The 21633-nt window shown below is 44.2% G+C and overlaps 1 protein-coding gene across 1 annotated transcript in view; it reads left to right on the top strand.

Moving 5' to 3' along the window:
* Positions 1 to 21633, top strand: part of LOC149453593 (ecto-ADP-ribosyltransferase 5-like) — a 49997-nt gene that overhangs the window by 17044 nt on the left and 11320 nt on the right. The window contains exons 4-5 of the mRNA XM_089688159.1: positions 3469 to 4174; positions 10047 to 10079. Coding sequence (XP_089544285.1) covers positions 3469 to 4174; positions 10047 to 10079 — 739 coding nt within the window. The remainder of the gene's footprint in view (positions 1 to 3468; positions 4175 to 10046; positions 10080 to 21633) is intronic.

Genomic DNA, 21633 nt, shown 5'->3' with positions numbered 1-21633 from the left:
CCATTTTTTCTCCAGGGCCTCTGCTTCAAAAAACATTCAATAATATTTGGGGGTTCTAGGTAATTTGCTAGCAAAAAAAGATTTCTTACATGTATGAGAGAAATATCAGAAATGACCGGGTGGCGATTAAGTGGTTAAACCTAACTCCAGCCAAAAATGTTTTTCTTAGTTTTTGGGGTTTTTTGTACTAAAACGGGGAATATTTTAAAATTGTTTCAGGTTTTTATTTAAAGTCTATGACATGAAAAATCTACTTTTTTTTTTTTGCTAGAAAATTACCTAGAGCCCCTAAACCAGGATACCAGGATGATGCCTGCAGCTGCAGCCATATTCTTTTGCTGCCCAAATATCGTTTGGTATACAAAATTGCAACAGCCACCATTTTTATTCTCCAGCCTCTGCTTAAAAGAAAATGCAATAATGTTTGGGGGTTCTAGGTAATTTGCTAGCAAAAAAAAAAAGAATTCTTACATGTATGAGAAATATCTGGATATAATATAAAAGATGCGGCGCTATATCACAAGTAATGAGAAGAAAATGGAAATTATCCAAGGTATCAATATGGTGATCATAGGTGATTAACGTGAACAATAAACAAAGTAACATGCAGTGCAAAAAACAGTCTTTGTGGTAATTTCTCTCCTTCAAAGTGCTGATTCCATGCGGTGAACGTGAGAAAGGATAAGGCTGTGCACTCACCAGATGCACAGCGTAACTGCGCATTTAGAGATAAATATATCTCTGAAAAATCCTCTGGTAGCTCTTTAAGGTCAGGTCAAATCAGGTATTCCTCCACCCGCTGGATATTGATGGTAATCCACAGTCTCTCTCAGAGATGGCTCTACAGGTGATATGTGACTCACCAAGGGCCACAAAGAAAGGAGACCAATAGCGTGATACCGTTTTAAAAGATTTTATTCTAAGCAGTATACATAGGTGGGGATAAATGAACAAAAACAAACACTGACCATGAGGTAGATTAAAAGATGGCCGCCGGGACCTCCATGGTGCCGGCGGCAAGAAGGTAATGACGCTGTAGCTCCTACCCTAGGGTAGGAGCTACAGCGTCATTACCTTCTTGCCGCCGGCACCATGGAGGTCCCGGCGGCCATCTTTTAATCTACCTCATGGTCAGTGTTTGTTTTTGTTCATTTATCCCCACCTATGTATACTGCTTAGAATAAAATCTTTTAAAACGGTATCACGCTATTGGTCTCCTTTCTTTGTGGCCCTTGGTGAGTCACATATCACCTGTAGAGCCATCTCTGAGAGAGACTGTGGATTACCATCAATATCCAGCGGGTGGAGGAATACCTGATTTGACCTGACCTTAAAGAGCTACCAGAGGATTTTTCAGAGATATATTTATCTCTAAATGCGCAGTTACGCTGTGCATCTGGTGAGTGCACAGCCTTATCCTTTCTCACGTTCACCGCATGGAATCAGCACTTTGAAGGAGAGAAATTACCACAAAGACTGTTTTTTGCACTGCATGTTACTTTGTTTATTGTTCACGTTAATCACCTATGATCACCATATTGATACCTTGGATAATTTCCATTTTCTTCTCATTACTTGTGATATAGCGCCGCATCTTTTATATTATATGCTTTTGTAAGGTTTATTGGTATCCTTTTTGATGCTGTGGCTGCTTTATTTTTTCTAGCGCTCGCAACTTCTTTTACATGAGAAATATCTGGGTTGGCAATTAAGTGGTTAAACCTAACTCCAGCCAAAAATGTTTTTCTTAGTTTTTATTCTAAAATGGGGAACATTTTAAAAATGTTTCAGGTTTTTATTTAAAGTCTATGACACCAGTGAGGAGATTTTCACTCACTTCCTGTCCCCATGACACCGGGAAAGAAAAGGCAGAGCAGGACTGAAAAGCACAGAAAAGGACTAAAACGTCACAAGTTCTAACCCTTTTACACACTACAAAAAAAAATAAAAATGTTTGTTTTTGTCGACTTTTACAGTGGAAAAATGTCACTTAATTTCCTGTCCTGACAGGAATTGAAAGGAAAACTGCCCAATAGTCAGTGTTTTAGATGTATGTGAACCATGTACCCAGCTGGGCAGACCACCGGAGACAGGATGTTTTGATCAAGCAGACCATCCCACCCGAGGTGTAATAGACCATTATACTCCTTGTGGGTGGGACAGTCTGCTCCATCATGTGACCACTGTGATTGGCTGCCATACTTATCACATGATCTGGAGCCAGCAAGTCAGTCATTACTAGTGACCAGGAGTTGCTTTTGTCAGCTTGGTCTCTATGCAGTGAGCATGCTCTCAGTACAGAAGCCTTGGTGAGCCATTGGACTCCTTGTGGGTGGGACAGTCTGCTCCATCATGTGACCACTGTGATTGGCTGCCATACTTATCACATGATCTGGAGCCAGCAAGTCAGTCATTACTAGTGACCAGGAGTTGCTTTTGTCAGCTTGGTCTCTATGCAGTGAGCATGCTCTCAGTACAGAAGCCTTGGTGAGCCATTGGACTCCTTGTGGGTGGGACAGTCTGCTCCATCATGTGACCACTGTGATTGGCTGCCATACTTATCACATGATCTGAAGCCAGCAAGTCAGTCATTACTAGTGACCAGGAGTTGCTTTTGTCAGCTCAGTCTCTATGCAGTGAGCATGCTCTCAGTACAGAATCCTTGGTGAGCCATTGGACAGCATGTGCGTGTTGAAGCCCACCCTCTTTGCCGGTACATATGTGTGATATGTGGGCAACAAGAGGATACATATATGTATTAAAAATCTATACAAATCTTTATTAAATCATTCTGTTTCCCAGTAGGAGACATCTCCAGCAAGGACTGTTGTACTGGATAGCATTAAGATTTAAATGTTTGTCTCTAACTGGGTATTTTTAACCTCTTGGTGCCGGCCCTTTAAGAGTTTCAGAAGGCGGGGTTTTAGGGTCATGTGACCGCCGTGATTTGCCGTTACGGCGGTCACATGATCAGAAAAGATCCCGATTGAAAGGGGAGATCGGGACCTTTCCGGGAGTAGTGGACATATGTGCTGGGAGCGAGTAGGGCATATGTATTTTTTAATTGCATGCAAATATGCGGCCGCTCGGTGTCATGGCTCAGATGCCGATAGGCCGCATATTTGTGTGTGATCGGCGTCAAGGGGTTAAATTTCAGTATAGTGTTTGTTATGTAGTAGCTTTGGGGTACCAGGGTCCATATTTGTGTGCAGTTTGGATCTAAATTACGACCAGCCTCTGAAGAAGTCCCCACCCATGGACGTAACTTGCAAGGGCAGAGCAAAGCTGGTGACGTCATCACACTCGCAAGAATTATCTTGCTGTGAGTGATACACAAAAAGTGCATGCTGGCAGTATATTTTTTTTCACTGTTGTGTGGGCTTAATTTGTATTTTTATTGGTTTTTGGATCTAAATGACTTAATTGATACTACAAAGAAGTAACTAATTTAGATTTTATTATGGACAGGCCCTGTGTAATCCCCTGAACCTGGACTTCATGTTCAATGCATTTGATGACCAGTACAAAGGCTGTGAAGAAGTCCTGGAGACCGATGTGATGTCAAAGGTCCTGACCCTGGAGAAGTCCATGAACTTAGCATTTGGTGCCGCGTGGAACCGCGCAGAGGAGCAATGGAATAGATTGAAGCCAAAACTTCGTATCCCTGCTGGCTTTCTGGATGAGTTTGGGATTGCCATCACTGTCTACACCACAGACTGGCCTGAAGGTGACCCCATCTACAAAGCCTTCAACAGGAACGTCAGCTTGGCGGGGAAATCCCGAGAAGACTACATGCTGAACTTCCACTATAAGGCCCTTCACTTTTACATCACCAGAGCTTTACAGCTCATGAAGAAGAACTCTAGGAAGCGGCACACGGCCTACCGGGGCACCGACAAGACATTTGAGGTGTCCGAGACGGTTCTGAGGTTTGGGAGGTTCACTTCTTCCTCCTTGAACATTGAAGTGGCTAAAGCTTACCATGGAGGACTCTTCTTCGAAATCACGACTTGTTTTGGAGTTGACATCCACAAAATTTCTGCTTATCCCAAGGAGCAGGAAGTGCTGATTCCCGTGGCTGAGAAGTTCCATTACGTGAGGAAGGAAGGAAACTTCTATATTCTGAACAGTACCTGTGAATTGTGCAGCTACTTCAACTGTGCTTACCTAGGAGGTAGGTATATGGAGGTTGGGTTGGCATCAGGGGCGGACTGCCAACTCATGGGGCCCCCGGGCAATAGGGGATCATGGGGCCCGTGTCCTCGCCCAAACTCAAAAAAGCCTATGAGAAAGGTACCAGGGGCATCTCATGGGGCCCCCTACAGACCCTGGGCCCTCGGGCAGTGCCCAAGTTTCCAAATGGTCAGTCTGCCCCTGGTTGGCATCTAAAACCGTCTGTGTACACCAGGAGGAGATGACCCCCAGTCTTCCATTCAGTCTTGCACCAGTTGTATCGACTCCTCTCCTGAACTGAGCATGCTAATTCCAATTTTGCTGCACACTGCGAGCTTCCCACAATGTGCTCTAAAAGCTGTAGCAAGTCAGATAGATCCCGCTTCATTTCCTGGCTGGAGGACGCCTAGCACCAGCTAGTTCTTTTCTCCCCCGCCTGACTGTTCCTGGCCCGCCTCTTTCTATCTTTTTAATTTCAGTTCTTCCAATTGTGAAGGTTCAACATCACATGTTGGCGTTACCGAGGACGGTCTGCATGCACATACAGTCTGCCCAGGAATTCCCACTCCTCCAAACATCCACCCATATAGGCCTTTTGGCAAGAACTAGCCCCCTGCTTGCATCAGGGCTGAGGACTCTTGAGAGGTGTACTAAGCCAGGGTTCTATGATGTTTTCAGAAAGGTATGTACAGCACCCTGCTAGCCCCTCCCACCAGCCATGATTTTCCTGCATTGCATAGAGAACCATAGAGAAAAAAGAAGAGCAAACAGGAGGCGCACACCCCTAGTGCAGTATCCAAGGTTTATTATAATATAACAAAGAATGAAAAAATATACTCTAGCCCCTCCCTCCTAGATTGTAAGCTCCCAGGATCAGGGCCCTCCTATCCCTCTTGTATTGAACTGTATTGTTGCTGTATTGTCTCCCGTTATATTGTAAAGCGCTCAGCAAACTGCTAGTGCTATATAAATCCTGTATAATAATAATATACTCACAAACATAGCATAAATGTACAGCTTAGTAGAACGGTGGAGATGGCCATAACAATGGCGGGGTGTCTGACTGTCAGTGTGGTCGGATATCTGACGCGTTTCGAGGACGAGTCCCTTTTCTCAGAGCTTTCCTTGGATAATGTACTAGGGGTGTGCACCTCCTGTTTGCTCTTTTTTTCAGTTGTTGATTTCCCCATCTGAGGAGGGCAGCATCTCCGAAAGGCTATCCATAGGCGAATTTGGTCCTGGTTCCCTTGGCTTTCCTGTGGCATTTGATCCCAGGAGCGCTGGAGAGTTTATTCTGTTGTAGAGAAGCACAGAGGCCCAGTGATGACATGACTTTCAATAATATAAAATGCAGCGCTAAAATAATATACAATCATAAATGAAAGTGACCAGCGATTAGATCAGGCGCCAATTAAAGCGCTATGTAAAGTGACAAATGATGTGTCGTCAAAGATGTGACGAAAATACTTGACACATAAACGTATATCATAAACGTCTGCTAGAAGCAGAGAAAAACGGGTAACGTGACAATATTCAGGTGTCTTGGGATACAGGCCGTCCTCATAAGCAATGCATGAAAATAGGTGCTTGTGACCTCGGTGGTAAGGAAATGAGGTGTGCTTGCACTCACCGGAAGCACAGTATTAACCCCTTCACGTCGGCACCTCCCGGCCCTTTAAAAGTTTCAGAAGACGGGAGGCAGGACGGGCGGGGTTTAGGGTTCATGTGACCGCCGTCACGTGTAGTCACGGCGGTCACATGATCGGGAAAGGTCCCGATCGAAAGAGGAGATCGGGACCTTTCCATGAGTACCGGACATGTGTGCTGGGAGCGTGCAGGGTGCGCGCTCTCGGCACATATACCCTTTTTTAATAGAACGCAAATGTGCGGCCCAGACGCCGGAAGGCCGCACATTTGCGTTCGGCTGGCATGAAGAGGTTAATGCACATGTAGTGTAATATCTGGAAAGGCACTGGTGGTCATCAGAGTACTGGCGGGGATAAGGGGCTCCACTGGTACACCACGCACACAGGAAAGACACTCCAGACCAGGGGCGGACTGACAACTCATGGGGCCCCCGGGCAATAGGGGATCATGGGGCCCCTGTGTCCTTGCCCAAACTCAAAAAAGCCTCTGAAAAAGGTACCAGGGGCATCTCATGGGGCCCCCTACTGACCCCGGGCCCTCGAGCAGTGTCCGAGTTTCCAAATGGTCAGTCCTCTCCTGCTCCAGACCTCACAGCTCAGACCCTCACAGCATACAGGGACTGCTCCTTGACTTAGCTTACACCAGGTAATTATTACGCCAGGCGCGGTAAGTATCCACCTTGAATGGCTCAAAATAAGCCACCAAACAAAAAATTGCTAGTACAGTGTAGTTATTTATTGAGTCATAAGTAAAACGAGGTAAAATGAGCTCTCAGCATCTGTAAAGCACTGGATGACAGAAAACCAAGATGGCCACCGGCCCAGCACACGGCCTCGGCAGTGTGTGACGTCAGCGCGGTAGGCTCCCAGCTGACGCGTTTCGTGCAAAAGCACTGAGTGTAAAAAAAAAAAAAGTATATAATGAAAACAGGCTTAATGAAAAATGTAATTAGCATGTTACTGAAGGGGGAGGGAAGAACCAAGAATGGTAAAATATAAGCCAGTTAAGATAACCTTTCATTTACTTTGAAAAAGGGAAACACTGATCCCGTATGCAGGCTTTCCTGACGGCAAAGGTTCGGAGTGACCAAGCCAAAATTCAGAATTTATCATTCGTTGTGTCAGGGAGAAGAGAGAATGCCCAGGCGCACATCTATGCGCCAGTGCCGGGTGCCCGCCAGCGTGTGCGCCTGTCACCGAACTGGCTGCACTAGGAGTCCTTGCCTTCTGGTCTACCACCTTCTGATTGCTTGCTGTCCATTGTATCCTCATCCTGTTGCCAACCTGACCTGTCTTGACTTTGCTTGAACTCCGCCTGCACCGACCCAGCTTACCCTTTAACTACGCCTTGCCTGTTCCTCTGCTATCTGCCTATGGTTGCTGACTTCTGGCCTGAATTTGGACTGCCCACTTGCTTGCTCCCTTTATTTGATCCGCCCGAGCAGTAGTTGTAAGAGGACGCCCTCATCTCCACATCAGGCTCCTCCACCAGGTATGTGACACCTTAGGTATGGAACATGGTGAGATTAATCCTAGAAAGAAAGTTCTTCTGCTAGAAACAATAACAGCCTAGTGCCCACCCCCGAGGAGCTGGGGAACATCTGAATACCTGGAAAAAGCTAAAGCTGAACCTAAATCACCTGTGACCACTATGGGGGGCTCCCTCCGTCCCTAAAGAATGTTTTTATTTATATTTTGGAGGGCAAGAACACCCAAAATTCTTAGGTGAGTTTGAATAGAGTTGTAACAGACCCCAGACACCAACGACTGGTATCTCCGTCAAGAAGCTGCTTCTCAGGCTCTGAACACGATACCAGTGACTCTGGCCATTGTTGCCTCAAGACCCAGACGACACCAGATTTGAAGTAATCCAGAAGGTAGACTAGTTTATTTGAACACAGATACAAGATATATACACTCAGGGGACAGTCCCCCCTTCCTGTATAATGACACGGGGCGGGGCAATCTACATTTAGTAACAAGAGACACACAGGTATACAAACTGCACACCAGCAGACAGTCCCATCAGAAGGGAGGGCTGCTGGAGACCCCCCCCCCCAACTAAGCTAATGCACATAAACACATACATCCCATAATAGTTTACTCCCAATCCAGACACACAATAGAACAATGGGATGCAGCAACACAACGCCAAACAATCCACAACCCCCACCCCACCTATCTCCTACACATGTCTACACAATATTAGGACAGATCACCCTGTACCCCTAACAGGCACAGGGTGACTTACACATAAGAGGGATATGGGAAGCTAAGACAGGTCTCCCCACCTCTCCAAAGTAAGCTGGGTTCCATGGGCCCTCCACCCAAAGTGACTCCCATCACAAGATTCTTGAATTATTGAAGGAAGATCTCACTGCCTATAGTATCCAAAACCGAGAAGTCAGGGGGCTGACTCAGCCAACCAGGCTACACCTATATGTAAGTTATTACTTTGGGGTGTGCCGCTCCTTTACAATCCTGATTCTGAATGTATGTAATAACATCTACATGGGGGTACACGGTGATTGGAGTTGGAGGACATCCCCTTTGGAAAGCTTACCTAGGGTGCTAGTCACCTTTCCGGCTGCAATTTATATGGGAACTAAGGGTGTTTAGTAAGTTGGAACATTTGAAGCCCGATCAGATTGTCCCTGCAGTCATGTACCCCCACATTCTCTGATTTGTAACTGATTTCACTGTCCGGTTGATCAGAAGGAGAAGGGGTGTGACTGACCAAGGATTTCAGGTTACAAAATGTACTGGACATTGTGGTCATACTCTTAGGGCTTGCTTACACTTCTGGTTGGGAAGTGTTAAAAACAGGTGGTTGACCAGTGTTTTTACTGCTACAGCCACCCGTCTGGCTGCCCCCTTGAGCTACAAAGGCAGCCAGACAGGGGTGTACATATGTAGCACTAACCCCCTATTTGTTGCTGAGTATTTGGGTTCCCCTATACTTCTGCATAGCCAGGCAACACGCACTTTCCACAGATTTGCATCCAGGAGTCAGAAGTCAGTCCTTGAGCTTGTTTTTGATGGGTTTTTTTTTAGGGGGATTTCAGCTTGGATGGGGTAAGGAAGTATACTGGGATGCCCAATGGAACCGATGAACTGGGGACAACGTCTTGGGACTATTTACAAGTCTCTACTGCAACACAGTTTCTATGGAAAGGCTAGCCAGCATCTCCGTAGTAACACCCCAGACCCCAGATAAATGTTTCTTTACCCAGCTGTCTGGAGGTATCCCTGAGCAGGAGATCCAGTGCTTGTGGCTTTAAGACATTAGACAGCCCCAGTAGGTGGTGAATCTGGTTTCCTACCAGAATGCTCCTTCGCCTATCAGGCCCAGGGAGTGCAGGTCTTCTCACTCAATCCTTCTCCTGTACGGCTGGTGGGTTGGTGGCTGTATCCAGGCTTTCCCGCTGGTCCAGTCCCTCTCTGACATGCAGGTGGTCCTCGCTCTGGTGACCGGTGAGGGTCTGCGTTTTCGTACTTCCCAGCTCCACTGCCTGTAGGTGAGCCCCTCTCCCCATCTGGGCCTCATCCCAGGCTCCTGCCTTCAGCCTAACATTCTCTCTCTGTCCTCCACCCGAACAACTGAGCAGGCTCTCACTCTTTTAAGGGCTGTCCTGGCCCCTTGCCAAGCCTCCTATTGGAGATCGGCCAGGATCCTTCAAAAGTGCAGATCAGCCACTCTTCAAATCCACCCACTGCCTTTAGACCTTTGTCCAAAGTTATAGAGTGTGGGGAAATTCCAAAGGACTAGTCTGCAGAGCCTCTCAGATCTGACCATGATTTGACCCCTGCTAGCCATCACACCCAGGCTGCTACCCGGCCCTCCTAGCTAACAACTGAGGTCTAGCTGACTATGAGGATGCTACACATATGCCATGACTGCAGCAAAGACGATCCCCCCATTCAAGAAAATGGGGCCACTACTGTGTTTAATGAATGCATTTGCAGCATGGTAGGGCAGCATTTACAGGTTTAAAACAGATGGTGAGAAGGCAACATTTTACCTTCTCACTGCCTGTCAAACACCTCTGAAAGGTGACCCACCACAGATCACTTTTCAGAGGGGTGGCGGGCACTGTGGCTAGTGTAAATTTGACCTACCTGTAAACACAAAGGAGTGAGGCTGGAGTGCAGTGTGTGTGTGTGTGACTTGCATGCTGTAACAAAGGTAATCCGGTGTAGATAACATCTATTATTATTGTTTTTCAGAAGAGAAGCGAAGCACAGCCCTGTGTAGTCCCGGTAAGAGATATTTCCATCCAAAGCACTCATCCACCTAGGGATGCACCAAAAATTCCGTGGCCAAACCGTTTCGTCCGAAAACAGCCCTTTCAGCCACTCGGCAGTTCTCAGCCATACCTGAGAAACCATCGATCCCGGCGCTGGGCATAGAGATGAGTGAAGGAAAGATGGCTGCCACTCATCTCTATGCCCTCGGAGGATGGAGTCACTTCCTGTTCCTGCCCCCCTTTTTTCTTTTTTTTTTTTTAGATCAATGCTTTTTTTTTTTCCCCCAATGCTTTACATTGCAGAGGAGAGATACGAGGTCTTATTGACCCCACATCTCTCCATAAAGAGGACCTGTCACTAATTATTTCTATCACAAGGGATGCATGCATTTCTTGTAATAAGAATAAAATTCACTACAATTTTTTTAAAGGAACAGTGCAAAAAAAACCCCCCAAAAAACATTAAATACATTTTCTTTTAAAAGTTTAAAGTGCTCCCGTAACCCCGTGCTCGCACGTAGTGGTGAACGCATACATAGGCCACACCCACATATGTAAATTGTGTTCAAACCGCACACGATGTGAGGTATTGCCACGAACATCAGAGCATGAGCAATAATTCTTGCACTAGACCTCCTCTGTAACTTTACACTGGTAACCTGGAGAAATTTTTAAAGCGTCACCAATGGAGATTTTTGAGTACCGCAGTTTCTTGCCATTTCACGGGCTTGCTCAATTTTAAAGCGTGACGTGTTGGGTATCTATTTACTCGCCATAACATCCTCTTTCATATTTTACAAAAACAATTGTGGTGTATATATATATATATATATATATTTTTTTTTTAATCAAAGTGTATTTTTTTCCTAAAAATATATATTCATTTTTAAAAACTGCGCATTTCGGTTTTGGTTTTCGGCCAAGTGCATTTTGAATGTTAGGTTTCGGCACCTGAATTTTCATTTTGGTGCACCACTAGAACCACCCCTTGACGACCAACTATGTACCTGTATGTTGCTGGAATTCAAGTGAAAATGGCATTAGAATCTGCGCTAGTCAATAAAATACATAAGCTGCCAGCACTATATTCTGATACTGAAAAGATAAAAAAATGTGCATATGAAGGTGCAGCACTAATAACCAAAAATTATATATATTGTGAATAAATTATGACAAACAAGCGAAAAAACAACCAATGTCAAGTGATTAAATCAGTCCCGGTGCCAAAGAAAAATGTTTATAAATCCAATCATGTGTCTCCAGTGACCATAGATAATCATGTGTGCAGGAAGCCATCCATTGTAATCAACTGATATGTGATCTGCTGTGATTGGTCACAGCGGTCACGTGACACTGGCAACAGGCCGGTGTAGTGGTGTGTCATCCGCTGTGTCCCGTGGACACAGCCGGTGACAGATCGCGCTGTTGCGCGGCTCAATTGGACAGGACATCATATGACGCCCAGGCACAACGGTGAGTGTCCCGCCCGGCTGTCAATCTGCTATAGGCCGGACGGGAAGGTGTTAAACCATTGCACTTACATCAAAGAAAATCCAATGCAGCGCTGTATTATTATTATTATAATACAGGATTTATATAGCACCAACAGTTTGCTCAGCGCTGTACATTATAATGGGAAACAGTACATGAGACAGAACAATAACAATACAATGCACAAGGGGTTTGAGGGCCCTGCTCCTTGGAGCTCACAATCTAGGAGGGAGGGGATAGTGGGACAGGAGGAAATAGCTGTGGGGGATGGAGTAGTGGGAGGAGTGGAGGAGATCGGCAATTATGTGAGGGCGGGGTAGGCTTTCCTGAAGAGATGGGTTTTCAGGGTGCGCCTAAAGGTGAGGAGGGTAGGTGACAGTCTGATGGATTGGGGTAGTGAGTTCCAAAGGATGGGGGAAGCCCTGAAGAAGTCCTGGAGACGGGCATGGGAGGAGGAGACCAGGGAGCTGGAGAGAAGGAGGTCTTGTGAGGAGCGGAGTGTGTGTTGTGGGTGGTAGATGGATATCAGGTAGGTGATGTAGTTTGGGGCAGTGTTATGAACAGCTTTGTACGTCAATGTTAATATTTAGAATTGTATGCGTTGGGCAATCGGAAGCCGGTAGAGGGAATGACAGAGGGGGGTGGCGGATACGGAGCGGTTGGTAAGGTGGATGAGTCTGGCTGCAGAATTCAGGATAGAATGAAGCAGGAAATGGCCTGTGTTGGGATAGGCCGGCGAGGAGGGAGTTACAGTAGTCAAGTCGTGATATGATGAGGGAGTGAACAAATTGCTTTGTAGTTTCTGAGGTTAGGAACGGACGTATTTTGGAGATGTTGCGGAGGTGGAGTCTACATGAATTTGTCTGCGATTGGATCTGGGGCTAGAAAGACAGATTGGAGTCTAGAATGACACCTAGTACTCTGGCTTGCGGGGTGGGGCTGATGGTGGCGTTGTTGGTTGTGATGGAGAGGTCGGGGGGGGGAATGTCCTGTATAAGGACAAGATGGCCACAGGCATGTGTGCATGTGTAGTGATGTACGCCCTAGCTCCACCCGACGCATTTCGTCAGATATGATGTCATCAGCGATTAGGGGTACACGTCCATCACCACGCACATATAAGAAGATCCCAAAGAGAATACCGGCTGTGATTGGTCGCACCCACTGCAACAGCAAAATTGCTATGGCATGGACATAAACAACGCGGACCACTAAGAAACATGACACAAAGATAATGAAATAGAACAATAATACGGGGATCCCAATACACAATCTTTATTGCACTGCCCCCTGCTGGTAATCAGAGAAATATATTCAACCAAGCATAAATATTAGACGTCTCAACCCCCTAGAGGTGAGCACTAAGGTTAAAATTAAAACTATTAAAGCGGAGTTCCACCCAAAAAAGGAAGTTCCACTTTAATGCTTTGTCCCCCGCTCCCCATTAAAAATGCAAATCTACATATAATCTGAAGAATATATTTAAAATATATATTTTTAAATATATATATTTTTTAAATATATTCTTCAGATTTTTTTTAACATATAAAAAAAGTTAACATATCTGTAAATGCATTCCAAAAATGTAGATTTCTATTTTTTAAGACATACGGTATATTTGAAATGTATTTTTAAAAATATTTTTCATATATTCTGTAATAAAAACGCATTTCAACATGCAGTGTGTATATATGTATATATATATATATATATATATATATATATATATGTATATATATATATATATGTGTATATATATATATATATATATATATATATATATATATATATATTTATTGAAATATATTGAATATGACCAAAATTGTAGCATTTCAAATATATGGCAATATATTTGGGAAGAATATTTTTAAAATGTATTTCAAATATATTTTTCTTCCATATGGGATGTGCAGAATTATTATACTAAAAGATAAAAAGATCTCGAGTTTCCGTTTGACTCAAACTTTGAGGACTTATGACATTAATTCTTTTATCCCTTGCCATTCAAAGAATGTAGTCTATATGCTCATTTGTCCTTGTGGGAAACAATATATAGGGCGCACCACTAGGGAAGTACATATTTGCTTTAACGAACATATGGCGAACATTAGGAAGGTTTTTCAATGGCATCGTTTTTGTGGCATTATGCCCTTTTCCATAATAAGAACCCTGAAGGAGCTGCCTTCCTTGTCATAAATTCATCCCTCGTTGGAGAGGTGGTAACGCCAAAAGAGAGAGATCTCGTTCTGAGGTTAAGTGGGTATATGTCCTTCAGACCCATGTACCATACGGCTTGAATATCGATTGGGACATTAACTGTTTTATTAACAATAATTAAGTTATTGTTAATTAAGTATAATGTATTTTTTTATATTTCCATTTTTTGATGTGTTGCAGAGACGCCTGGCTGTTTTTTTAGGTCATTTTATTTTTATTCTGTTCCATTTTTTATTTTATTTTAATTATTAATTAAATATATTCATTTTTAATTTAAAATTAAAACTTTTTTTTGTGGGTGTAATTACATCATTTACCCCTCGGGGGCATTTTTATTGCTTAAAGCGGAGTTCAAGCTGAAAAAAAAAAAAAAAAAGTCAGCAGTTACAAAAACTGTAGCTGCTGACTTTTAAAATACAGACACTTACCTGTCCCTCGGTGTCCTCACCACCGCTGGTTTCACCTGTCCGTCTTCTCTCCCTGGCATCTTCAGTGTGAGCACATGGCAGTGACAGCTTGCGGCTTCACAGCCGGGTGCCCACTGTGCATGCGCGCACTGCGCTTTGTGAATGGTCCCGTAGTCTTCTGGGACCTGTCGTGTCCCACAAGACTACGCGGAGGGAGGGTAGGAGGATAACTTCTTCCGATCGCCTAGGCGATCGCAGCAGAAGTGGGAGCGGGTACCTGTCAAATTCAGGTACCTGCCCCCCCCCTCCCCAAAGGTGCCAATCCTTAACCACTTCCAGACCGGACACTTTTACCCCCTTCCTGTCCAGGGCAATTTTCAGCTTTCAGCGCTATCACACTTTGAATGACAATTGCGCAGTCATGCAACACTGTACCCAAATTAATTTTTTACCATTTTTTTGCGACAGATAAAGCTTTATTTTGGTGGTATTTATTCACTGCTGTGATTTTTTTTTTTTTTTTGCTATGTAAATGAAAAAGTCCAGAAATTTTGAACAAAAGTGTTTTTTTTATAAAATTTTGCAAATAAATAATATTTCATCATAAATCTTTGCCAAAATGTATTTCGTTATCTTTTTAGTAAAAAAAAAAAAAAAAAAACAAATTAGTTTATAACCAAAAATTATCATTTTTAAAAAAATTTTTTACATTTTTATTTTATTTTTTTATATTATTATTTTTTATTTATTTATTTTTTTTTACATACTGTCACCCTAGCAGTACAGTGTCACCATGGTGACACTGTACTGCTTGTGGGGGGTGATGAAGATTTTTTTTTTTACAATGATTGCTTTTACACCCATATAGGTTGTAAAAGCAATCATTTCTCTTTCTCTCTGTGTGCATTCCTGCACTCATTGAGAAGTACTGAGTGAGCTGTGATTGGTCACAGCTTGTCACATGGTACAAGGCTGTTGTGAATAGCCTTGTACCATGTGACCTCTGTGATCATTCACAGATTTCACACGTAGTAAGCAATGATGTCACAAGTGACATCTTGCTTACTACTTTGCATGGGATTGGCCAATCAGTGATCACATGATCGGGACCTCGTACAGAGGTCCCGTCCGACGATCGGTGTTTCACTGTGTCCGGAGGACACAGCGGGCACCGGATTGGCCAATCAGTGATCACATGATCGGGACCTCGTACAGAGGTCCCGTCCGACGATCGGTGTTTCACTGTGTCCGGAGGACACAGCGGGCACCGGATCGCGGTGCTGCGCGCTCCCAGGGAGCGCGCACAAGCAGGGTGTGGGGAGGCCGTTCATAAACGGCCACCCGACCCTGCACTGCCACCGTCCGGCCGTTTATATGCAACGGCCGGTCGGGAAGTGGTTAAAGACATACAGTGTATTTGAAATTATTTTTAAAAATATTTTTCATATATTTTGTAATAAAAACGCATTTCAACATGCAGTGTACATTGAATATGGCCAAAATTGTAGCATTTGGGAAGAATATTTTTAAAATATATTTTTCTTCCATGTGGGATATTGCACTTCCTACAGGGAAAAAAACCTTTATAGTAATGTAAAAATACTGGGCAAAAAGGGGGATCGTAAATGTTAGGGGTCACTCTATTTCTCAATTTTGGAACTCTCCTAAAAGCGACTAAAGGCTTTTCGGGCAAGATGGGCCTAGTAATCGATCGTTCTTTAACACAGACCAATGTTTTTTGATGATTTTTTTTACCTTCTAATGCTGTGCAGAAAAGGAAGTGATAAGTGAGAGGCCCAAAGGGTTAGGATCAGCAAATGATCTAGGTATCTCTGTTAATAATGAATTCCTGTCCCTCCAAGTTACCTCTGATATAATTCTATCCAAATCGATATCATTATATCCCCTATGGAAGAGAAATATATTTTCAAAAAAAAAATATACTTGCGACCTATATTTACAATATATTGGCCTACTCGAATATATTTTAACCTGTATTCCAAAAATGTAAATTAAAATATATTTTCCAAAGGCATATATTTAAAAATATATTTTTCAAAACATATTTTCCAGATAATTTTGAACATCTAAAAAATGCATTTCAACATAGATTTTTAAATATACTTGTAAATGCATTCCAAATGACACTTTGATATATATAGCAGCGTGTGTTCTGAATATATTGTTAACAATATATTCACAAATATATTGAAATATATTGAATATGGCCAAACTTGTAGTATTTGAAATATATGTCAATGTATTTGGGAAGAATATAGTAAGAATGTATTTTTCTTCCATGTGGATTTACGCCTTAGACGCAAAAATTGACTCTTCGGTATAGAAGCTATCCACGAAGGATTATTTCTCTGATTACCAGCAGGGGGCAGTGCAATAAAGACTGTGTATTGGGATCCCCGTATTATTGTTCTACACCCTGTACCAAATTATTATGCAAATTATATTTTTCTCATTTCCCTAAATAATTGATGTAAATAACAGTCAGCATAATTCTCTGTTACAACTATTAAGAGTACAATTCACATTTTATTGAACAAACCTCCTAATGATAACAGGATTTTTGTTCCAAATTATTCCGCACAGTAAGTTTCAAAACACTTTATAGGTTGTAAAGAACTGAAAATTGTCATTTGTTGTGTTTGCAGCATATTTACTGAAATCAAAAGCTATTTCAATCAAACTTTTAACAACATTTTAACTTTGTAAACATTTGAAGCGGTCACGTTACATTGTAACATAGGAGCCCTTATCTGATAGCAGATCACAAGTCTTGCATCCATTGAACTTGGGAGTTTTTGGACAGTTTCTGCTTGAATTTGTTTGCAAGATGTCAGAATAGCCTCCCAGAGCTGCTGTTTGGATGTAAACTGCCTCCCACCCTCATAGAACTTTTGCTTGAGGATGCTCCAAAGGTTCTCATTAGGATTGAGGTCAGGGGAGGATGGAGGCCACACCATGACTTTCTCTCCTTTTATCCCCATAGCAGCCATTGATACAGAGGTATTCTTTGCAGCATGAGATGGTCATTGTCACGCATGAAGATGATTTTATTACGGAAAGCATAGTTCTTCCTTCTGTACCAGGGAAGAAAGTGGTCAGTCATAAACTCCACATACTTTGCAGAGGTCATCTTTACACCTTCGGGGACCCTAAAGGGGCCGACCAGCTCTGTTCCCATGATTTCGGCCCAAAACATGACTCCACCACCGCCTTGCTGACGTTGCAGCCTTGTTGGAACAGGGTGGCCGTCCACCAACCATCCACTACTCCATCCATCTGGACCATCCAGGGTTGCACGGCACTCATTAGTGAACAGGACTGTTTGAAAATAAGTCTTCATGTATTTTTCTGCCCAATGCAGCCGTTTTTGCTTGTGAGCATTGGTTAGTGGTGGCCGAATAGAAGGTTTATGCACAATTGCAAGACTCTGGAGGACTCTACACCTTGATGTCCGTGGGACTCCAGAGGCACCAGCAGCTTCAAATATCTGTTTGCTGCTATGTAATGGTATTTTAGCAGCTGCTCTCTTGATCCGATGCATGGATCTGGCAGAAATCTTCCTCAATGTGCCTTTATCTGCACCAACCCGTCTGTGCTCCGAATCAGCCACAAATCTCTTCATAGTGCGATGATCACGCTTAAGGTTTTGTGAAATATCTAATGTTTTCATACCTCATCCAAGGCATTGAACTATTTCACTCTTTTCGGCAGCAGAGAGATCCTTTTTCTTCCCCATGTTGCTTGAAAATGGTGCTCTGCTTAATAATGTGGAACACCCTCCTTTAGTAGTTTTTCTTTAAATTGGGCTCACCGACCAATCTAATTATCACAGGAGTCCGAGATTGTTTTCAGTGATCAAAAGAGCCCTGACACACAATGCCATCCATGAGTTAAACTGAAAACTAAATATTTCATCTTTGTGTAGCGATACCCCCGAAGGGGCTGATTAAGTTTGTTCACTCCGCCACTCTTCCTTTCAACCCCAAGAACTGTCTCAGCCCACACTGGCACACCTGGCAATAGTGTAAGTGCAAGGACCAATGAAAAGCACACACTTTATAATAAAACACAGAGATCAGCTTTACTGTAGACCTCTATGGGAAGTAATAAACATTAACAACCAGTATATGTTAGGAGAATCAAGAGAACAACAAATACTGTGATGGAAAGCAATATAACTCACTTTTACACTCGGGCTGCTTTCAGGGGATTCCAACCATGAATAACCCCAAGAGCAGAGGCAAACACTTAAATGGCAACCTCAAAGTGGATTTAACTCCTCTTCATAAATTTGGCCCCATGATGTCCAAGCAGGAGGAGAGTAGAAGAATGACTCTCTGTTGTGTCAGACTTCTTCCTTCTAAACCCCGACACCATGACCCCAATAGGAAAACACTGTACCCAACTGATGCTTAATAGCTACTTTCAAGGTAAAGCTATTCCCTCACACACCATGCAATATAGAGGCCTGACTACGCATGCGCGTGCTCGTATGGCACCAGTAACTTCAGTCTCTTTGTAACTGGATGAATGTTGGAATCTTCAGCTAGCCACTTTCGTTGGTGCACTTAAACTCCTTAAACACTTAAAGTGTAATTGTAATCCTGTGGCAGTATTTGTATAGCAAAGTGAACACGGTGTCTGTTCAGCAGGGCCATCTACACAACCCAGTGCCTGGTGAATATGAGCAAGGTATGATGTCTCTGTATGTGTGCAATGTTCCTGTCATATGACAGTGGGAGAAATCCCTCTCACCAGATCCTGTGACAAAGGCCCAAACGATCGTCCTGAAAATGACAGGTTCCTCTGGTCACCTCACGAGGAGCACTTCACACTGTCAGTGTAGGCACTGTACTGTAGACCACTTCTCTCAGTTTGGATGTTCCTTTGTCTGATGCAGATCACCAAGCATGCAGTGTACTGCCCATCAGCACTTCTTTGCCAGGTCCAATCTCTCTCCTGCCACATGCAATCTCCCTCTCCCTCAGGAGAAAACCCAAGATGGCCCCTTCACTCTACTCTCCCTAAGCATGATGGCTTTCGTGGTTCTTTTTTAATTCTATCTCCATATTAGCCTATAAGGCCGTTTCTGTTCAAAACTCCATCGTCCACAATGCTTTGCAGCTGCACTTCCTGCTTGAAAGAGTCCTTGACATTGGCTCCTTTAATGGCTCTCATAATTGGCTCTCTCTCTCTTACAGTCTGAGAGGAGAAAGGGGGGGCTGAAATCCCTCACTGCTTTGTCTGTGTCAGGGCAAGTGTCAGGTTACACAGGAGAGGCCAGTCAGCAGATCACAGCCATGAGACAGGATTAATATCTCCTGCTACACACTCCCCCCACCAAAGAACCTTTGGTCCTCCAAAGGCAGTAACAATCCTTGACCTGGTACATGCTTGATATATACACGCGGAGAAAACAAATTAGTACACACAGGAAATTAAATTATTCACACTTGCATAAGAATCTGGCAGAGGAACCTCCCACCATGTAGCAAAGTGAGGGTTGTCCTGCCCATAGGCCACACTAATGGGAATGGCCCAACCAGATGTGCCAGGGGGTGAGTTGGGGCTGTTCTCTACCGAAACTGCTGTAGGAGAACCAGGCGTCACGAGATTCCTTCTAGAAGCATGTACTACTTCCTCAGAGTTTTCACCCAACACATCATATGTCAGTCTTTTTGGGGGTTGAATAACTCTACGCTCTCTCTGTTCTCTGGGCTCTAGCAATGGTTCTGGCATTGCTTCCGATGTTGGTTCTGACACTACTGACTCATCAACCCTTGCTTCTTGCTCAACGCACTCTGTCTCTCCCAGTTCAGCTTCCTCCACGTCTTCTCCCTCAGCAACAATGGACCCAGAGTCTTCAGGTTCTAACTCGGGTAGAGAAGGCTCAGGCTCTTGCAAATCTTCTGTATGTTGAGCCTGAGGTACAAATTCAGGAGCCTCTGGCCTAAGAGGAACTACGTCAGTCACTCCAGTGGAACAAGGAGTGGTGGGTTCGGAAATGTCAGATGGCCACAGCAAATCTGTCCCTACCTCCTCACTCTCACTGTCCTCTTCATTTACAGGAGGTGGTGTGGGTTGAGACCTGGTCACAGGTCTAGTTCTCTGAGAAGTTGAGGGGGTAGACTGTGGATCAGATTGTGATGGTAGACGGACTGCATCTGACAAAGGCAAAAGGTGGTTGCGGTGCCAGGTTTTGAGTGGGCCAACACCCTTTTCCGGTCGAATCTGGTAAACTGGCAATCCAGGCAATTGTTTGCAGATGACATAGGGCTCTGATCGCCACCTATCCGCCAGCTTGTGTTTTCCAGGAATGCCCAGATTTCTCAGTAAGACTCTGTCTCCAGATTGTAAGTCCTGTACTCGCACTCTGAGATCAAAGTTCTCTTTGTTTCTCTGTCCCCTGGCATCTGAGGTGGCTTGAGCCTTCTCATAAGCAATCTTCAGGCTTTTCCTTAAGCGGTCCACATATCCTCTATGGGAAGCTGCAGAGGTATGGTCTACAGAGGTTCCAAAAGCCAAGTCTACTGGCAGTCGAGCTTCCCGGCCGAACATCAGCCGGTAAGGAGAGTATCCTGTAGCGTCGTTGGCAGTGCTATTGTAGGCATGTACGATGGCTGCTACATGCTTACTCCAGTGTTGCTTTTGCACTGAAGTCAAAGTCCCGAGCATATTCAGGAGGGTACGATTGAATCTCTCTGGCTGAGGATCTCCCTGAGGATGGTATGGAGTAGTCCTCGACTTTTGGATGCCTAGTAGACTCAAGAGTCTCTTGATGAGATTGCTCTCGAAATCTCTCCCTTGGTCTGAGTGGATACGTTGTGGTAGTCCGTAATGCACAAAGAACCTTTCTACTAAAATCTTTGCCACAGTTGATGCTAACTGATCTCTAGCAGGAAAAGCCTGGGCATACCTGGTAAAATGGTCAGTCACTACCAGGATATTTCCCTGTCCACTCTGATCCGACTCCAGGCACAGGAAGTCAATGCACACCAACTCCATGGGTCCCTGACTTTGAAGGTGGCCCATTGGGGCAGCTCGTTGAGGCAGAGTCTTCCTCTGAATACATCGGATGCAGGAGTGACAGTAACTTTCAACTTCTGTCCGCATGCAGGGCCAGTAGAAGCGGTCTCTTACCAAACAAAAGGTTCTTTCTGGTCCCAGATGGCCATGGTCATCATGGAGAGCAGTCAGCACCGTTTCTCTGTGTTTTGCGGGCAAAAATAGCTGCCATTTCTCTTCAGGATCATCAGAGGGGCCCCTTCGGTAGACCACTCCGTGGCGTAACTGTAGCCGATCCCACTCATGATGTAGCCGCCGGGCCTCCCTTGACGATGTAAGAAGCAAATCAGGGCTTTTGCTTTCTAAAGCCTTCAATACTAGGCCGCAGAGGGGGTCTTCCAACTGATCTCTTCGCAGATCCTTCCT

The sequence above is a fragment of the Staurois parvus genome, unplaced genomic scaffold (assembly GCF_062004578.1).
Source record: "Staurois parvus isolate SC_StPar_1 unplaced genomic scaffold, SC_StPar_1.0 ptg000447l, whole genome shotgun sequence".
In the NCBI taxonomy this organism is placed as follows: domain Eukaryota; kingdom Metazoa; phylum Chordata; class Amphibia; order Anura; family Ranidae; genus Staurois; species Staurois parvus.
Note: the sequence above shows the minus strand (reverse complement) of the source record. Positions and strands in the feature narration are given on the sequence as shown.